Below are 6529 nucleotides of genomic sequence, written 5' to 3'. Positions count from 1 at the left end.
CAATCAGAATATACGGAAGCAGTTTTTACATCCACTATATAATTTAGTTATGCTGTTTGTCCCTCTTTGAAGTTAAATTACTTGTGAAAATAACTCTCTTGTTTTCTCATGCATCACATGAACACAATTTAGGTTTACAGCTCTAACAGCTTGAGAAAAATGAGCATTGTGTTATTGCTTCCTGGTTAAACCCCTGTTTCTAAACGTATCGAGGCCAAACACACACTAAGCCATACGAAGTCTACACGGAACAGCGCTACTCTACAGTTAGCAACACGAGACGTCATTCTACACATCTGTTCATGCAAAGTCTAACGTAGCTAACTATCTAACTACTGCACACAAAAACAGAATATATCTGTCCTCAAAGAACGATTCCTGCCACAAGCCTCTGAGAGTTACTTTATACGCCAGCAGACATACAACATGCACAACACTGTAAGCTAACATGAACACACAGGCAGCACAAACAGCGCATCACTCTCCCCTCTTGTACCCTGCCTCAGTCCACTCAGTGAGTTTTGTTATGGAACTTGCCAAGGATTATGTAGATGAATGTATATATACGTGTGATCTATTGGTGATGAGTCACACCACAACAACTGCTACAGACAAGTGTTATGCTCGTAGTCAGGTTTTTCAACACTTTGATTTGAGAACGATCGTCAAGTTATACCCACGTGATAGGTAGTGTTCTGGGCGTCTGGTCGATTCAGTGCGGATGTTATCTGAATGGTTAAGTTAGAGTTATACACCGAAAGTGTTGGTGTTGTTTCATGCATGGTGTATAATAAAGGTGTGTTCAGTCTTGTTTGTGGAAATGTTGAAGTGTGGTTTGTCGAGAGGGTAGAGTGTACACTACTATTGGTTGGTATTATAGCGTTAGGGAGAGCATAGATGCTACGCAAGGTCATATCAGGACGACAGTGATACTACACAGGTGAGTAAAATGAAAGGCGAGGGTAAAGACAGGCAGTGAGGGATATACAACAGAGGGGAGTAGACCGGGGTGAGGTGGCAGGAGCGTTGCTGGGGGGAGGCATCACCGGAAGTGACGAGGCAAAGAGGGAGATAGTCGTAGGGCTGAGATGGCGGCATACCGGAAAGAGTCTGTTTAGTGATTTTGGTTCTGTAAAGTCACAAAAAAATATGTCCGAACATCTGGAGTCTGGTAAGTGAGGCGAGGGGAGCTGAGGGGCCGCTGGAGAATGCATTGGAGGGAGGTCCGGATGGTGACTAGTAATCCCTGTAAGGAAGGAAGGAAGGAAGATCATCATTATTGGGTGAAGTATAGTATTGTGGTGTTTTGGGATTTTCTGCTATTTAACCTTAACATCTATCCTCACAGTTTTAAAGCATGAGTTATCTTAATTTTTCTTAACGTATTATTTCTTTAAGTAATTCAATCAATCTTTATTTAGTTTTCCATTAAAAGTGGACTTCATGTTAAACTCAAAACTGATTAAAAAATATTCATTTTAAATGAACGAGCCTTCCTGAAAGCACTATAGCCCTTTAAAACAATGAATGCACTTTCATTGTTATAAAGACACTTAGTCAGTGCTTTTCGTCCAGACATGAATGGCTTACTTAATAACATTGAAATATTTGACTGGATGAAAATCATAATTGTCAGATATGAGAACTTTTTGTCAATCATCTATTATGGGAGGGAGTTGAGCAATGTCCTGGATGCTAAATCAGTGGAATACTCTTTTGGGTCTAAACTAATGAACGTAACCCTCTCGTTCTTTACCCATGTAGCAATACATGCACTTAAAGGCCTCATTATTGGGCCATGTACTAGAGGAGTACAGCGCAGTCACCACCAGGAAGTAATTAAGAACATTGAAATACCTGAATAAGAGGAGAGTAAACATATTAAATGTGGACCTATCATGCTATATTGAAACATATATTGTAGGGCCATACCTATATATAAACGATCGGAGTAGGATATGGAAGTAGTTACAAAGAGAGTACTCAGATACCAGGATCATTCGAGTATTGTATGTGTCCATAGAGCCGGTCGCGAGGAGAGCGAAGCCAGAGTAGTGCTTCGTATTTCCAGGAGCTAGACTATTCTGCTTTTGTGTGCGAGGATCTATCAGCGCCGACTTACAGGCCGTGGTCGAGTATGTACCTACAGCGTCCTCCAGCGGCGTTCGAGCGGTCCTCATTCCTCTGATAGAAGTAATGGTCTGTATGTTAACCACATTTGTAACTTGTACGTACATATTAAACTAACAACAGTATGAGATAGATTCAGGTGGGTAATGGGCGTTGCCGATCCGAAGTCAACCGTCATTGTATGATGGAGATACTTCAGGTATGGAGAAAATACGTAGAGGGTTTGTTGTTGACACTTGGTGAGTCCCATGAACACCGGGGACACATATGTCATGTACTAAAAGATGTACAAAAAGTGCATTCTTGCAGATAGGTCCCCTTTAACTTACATTTTAACACTGAAGAGGTACTTTAATACGTTCTTGGCCTGCACTTGGTCAAAAGTCTCACACATAGATTTGAGTTGACTGAGCTGCTTTTTTAAATGATCTGCTTTTAATCCCAGCAGCAACCAAACCTGTTTTCTACACTCTCCTCCCTCCCCACCCTGCTGACTTCCCCCATATTCCTCCCTGCAAGAAAAAAGGGGAAAAGCGATGAAAATTTAGACAGTAAAAAAGTGAGGTGAGTGGCTGAGCAGGGAAAGAAGAGGTGTTGGCAAGGGTGGAAGGGGTCGTCAAGCACCAATGGGTAGTCCTAACCCTTCACTTTCCTCCAGCCCTGATGTAACCAAAGCAGTTGAGAGCAAAAAGACCATGCTTTAGCTTGACTCAACCTTATTATCAATGCCGGCAAGACTTCCAGGGGGTTCAAGTTAGTGGATTAGAGTTATACAGCAGGTAAGTGACTCCACGGAGCACAGGCCCTTGTCAGCCTGAGCAGCCTGCATGAAGCCATTTTGGTGCATGCCACGCTATATAGGCTTATCTGACGTAATGGAGATGAGCAGCTCTAAATATGTCAACTTAACGGCTGCACAGGGAGCTACATGGTTAAAAAGGAGCAAGTTTTAGTAATGGGAAGGTGATGACTTCTCTTCGGTTACAGGTATGAAGAAGCTCCAGGGAACAACAGCCTGGCTCAGTGAGATGTTGAAGATGTTCTGTGAGGACAATATTGCTCACAAAGACATCAGGTGATTTTGTTACATTTGACTGTCAATGGATCATTTATCCAAAGCCCCAAATACTGAAGGAATCTTTCAATTCATATTTGGGAAGCATCATTGCATCTTCTGTTCCTCTTGACACTCACTTTGTCTCACTTGGGCTATTTAGCTAATACACACCATTTCCACCTGTTCATAGTGCACACCATTTCATGTTTTCTAAAACAACACAGTCCTGCAATAAAGCATGAGGGATTCTGCAGGAAAAGTCCGATGTATTGCAGGTTTATTGGATTAGACTGTAAAGGTGCACATAACAAAACGGATAACTTGGTGCATGTAGCATGCAGAGTAACCCCATATGAATCTCTTTCCCCCCAGACCAAGGCATGACCTATGACCCCACACTGCTCTGTCCAATATGCACCTCGTATACAAGGCTCCTCCTATCAGGGAAACACAGATGAAACAAAGACAACACAAACAACAAATGTTGAGAATAACAGCGACACAGAAAAACACAAAACACAGAAGCATAACCAAAGCATTATAACAAAAAAGCACCACTCAGAAAAACTGAAAACTATCGGTGAGACATGCAGGAAAAACACACAATTTAGATGTGAAAGCCATCTAACATCTGACAAGGTTTGACAACAAAACAGGAACATAAGGAGGGCCATCAGGGTTAATTGTCACAAATGGAACAAATATTTCATAATAATAATTGTTCAAAGTAAGCTTTTATGGATACATAACATTTTGAGACGGGGTTAAAAACAGTAATGCATTGACAATTATTTTACATCTCCCTGTTGTTATTTTTTGTGCTGAAAGAATTAAAAATCTTCATAATAAATGTATTATTTAAGTAGTTCTGGACTGATAAATTGATCTTTGCAGATATTTCGGTATCACTGTGTGTTGGCCGATAAGTTGAAAAAAATCATACAATTCAGTAAAAGGCCACAACGGAGCTCCTTCTATACGGGCTATACAGTTTAGTCATATCTCAAGAGGAAGTGCCAAATATTCTTTTTCTACAACTCAGGTAAATAAATAGATGGATGAAGTTCACCCTGATAAGTAAGAGCAGAACCATCAAGCGATGTCTGTGCTCATTTATGTTTAAGCACTGCTTTATGTTGTTAGATGTCTTTGTTAGTAAGAGAAGACACTAGAAAAAGAGATTCCTTTTACATTCTGCAGCTCTGATGTGTTACAACAGTGAAACAGCTCTATCTAGTGGCTAACCTTTAATCAGCACCATCACCTGAAATCAATGTTTCCAAGTAGGATTTCTGTCTTAACTTTTTAAAGAATGTTTTTTTTTTGGTAGCTATTTGTTGCCATGGTGACTGACCTGGTTGACCATCCCAGTTGACGCTGCAACGTTCTCGACCCCCTCCACGTTCCCCTGTGACACTTCGTTGGCCCCGGCAGCCGCTGTGTCTCCAACAATATTGGCCTGGTCCACGGTCCTGTTGGCCACTGAGAGGCAGAGGGGAGGACAGTTAGTGAGACACAGGCACATTCTGAACAGCCACAAAACACACAAATGACCCACATCACCCTTTTTGTGACTATGGCTGAGTCAAAACCTGCATACTGTACACTACATACCCAATATTAATACAAATGTGAAATTATCTGATCTTTTATTTTATTTATGGCCATTAGAAGCAGTTATTTAACGGTTTTCAATGTTGATTAAAAAATAACCATATCTATCATCCTTAAATGGATCTGTTGTAACGTGCCCAGAGCCAACAAGGAGCTCATTGCACACACTTTGTAGAAAGGGGCACAAGTAATTGTTTCTTTTGTTTTTGAAAAAAACAAATACTTCAAATATTGAACAGATTGATTTGGCAAATGAACGTCTGGGCTGGTTAGTCAGGCCACATCTGGTAAAGAGAGGTTTCCTAAGCTGTGGACAAACAAACCCCAAATTAAGCTATTTAAATACTTCATTTGGATTTAGACGTTGGTCTCTTCTTGGTTAAAGATTGCCAACACTTAAAATCAGAAACCACCGGAAGACATTTGTCTACCCGCTTCCCCTGAGCCTCACAAATAAAACTGGCGGGTACACAGCTTTACTCACCTGTGTTTACTGATGACACAACTCCCTCCTTTGTCTTACTGCCTGGAAATCAAAGAGAGATTACAATCAGATCAATTTACATTACTCACTAATGATATTCTTATGTTTTTTTATGTTGTGTATCTTTTTATGTGCATATTTTCATTATTTGGGTTATTTTTCATTTTGCGTATCTGTATTATTAGAATTACATTTGGGTTATTTGATCAGAAAAAGCACTCTTGCACACTTATCTGATGAATTGATCATTAGTAATAACTGATATGTGATGTTACCTGATGATAACATGAACCTGTTAGTTTCACCCATTTACTTCAACAATTAAATTTTTTGATGTATATTCAAACACACTTTAGTTGCCACAGAGTTATAGAGAGATTGTATAGGTTCACCTTACCTTTCAAAAACACTCCAAAGATTCTGATTATGCTGAGGGCGTTGGGTCAGCAGTATCCATTGCTTTTTCTAAAAATACATTTAAAGACTTGGTGTCCTCTCAGTGGGTCTGATGGGTCTCCCTGGTTTTTATAACTGCTGAACATGTTTTTTTTGTCTACTTAAACTTATACTTTTTATGTTATCGAAACCTTGATAACTCAGAGTTATGTGTGTCAGAGCTTTAGTTATATTAATTATTTATTGATGGACATTTGAGTAGAAAACATCCTGTGATGAGCAGCGCCTCTCTGCGATTCCCTCTCTGATCAGCAGCACTATGCTCATTATAGTATGATCCCAAGCAGATTAAAGGGCGGTTACATAACGTGCCAGAGAGAGGGATAGAAGGAGGGGAATATCTGCTATGAAAGGGAATCATGGGAGGAAGGCAGGAAGTGAGGACGGGGAAGAACAAATCTGCAGAATGACATGATTTGGTGCACACTGACTGTTCCCATTTGAACACAGGCGCTGCCATTTACAGTATCCTACCTCTACCCGTCCTCCCTGCCTCCCTCCATCGCTCGGCACGCTCCCAGTGCTATGAGCCACGTGCCTGAGTACTGAGCAGTACTGCAGCACATTCAAGCTCACACACACACACACACACACACACACACACACACACACACACACACACACACACACACACACACACACACACACACACACACACACACACACACACACACACACCATATCTACTACTACTACGTACGTACGGTACGTACTTAACGTTACGTTAACGTTAACTTAACGTTAACGTTAAGTTAGTAGTACGTACGTTAACGTTAAACGTTAAACGT

General features: G+C 40.7%; 1 protein-coding gene across 1 annotated transcript in view; it reads right to left on the bottom strand.

Annotated features, from left to right (window-relative positions):
* Positions 1–932: 932 nt before the first annotated feature.
* The window catches only part of sncgb (synuclein, gamma b (breast cancer-specific protein 1)), an 8733-nt gene continuing 3136 nt past the window's right edge, over positions 933–6529 (bottom strand). The window contains exons 2-6 of the mRNA XM_010777682.1: positions 5286–5327; positions 4542–4669; positions 3606–3624; positions 2601–2642; positions 933–1246 (exon numbers count right to left, since the gene is read on the bottom strand). Of these exons, the coding sequence (XP_010775984.1) occupies positions 933–1246; positions 2601–2642; positions 3606–3624; positions 4542–4669; positions 5286–5327 (545 nt within the window). The remainder of the gene's footprint in view (positions 1247–2600; positions 2643–3605; positions 3625–4541; positions 4670–5285; positions 5328–6529) is intronic.

Source organism: Notothenia coriiceps, unplaced genomic scaffold (genome assembly GCF_000735185.1).
Source record: "Notothenia coriiceps isolate Sejong01 unplaced genomic scaffold, NC01 NC01_scaffold00018425, whole genome shotgun sequence".
NCBI classification, from domain to species: domain Eukaryota; kingdom Metazoa; phylum Chordata; class Actinopteri; order Perciformes; family Nototheniidae; genus Notothenia; species Notothenia coriiceps.
Note: the sequence above shows the minus strand (reverse complement) of the source record. Positions and strands in the feature narration are given on the sequence as shown.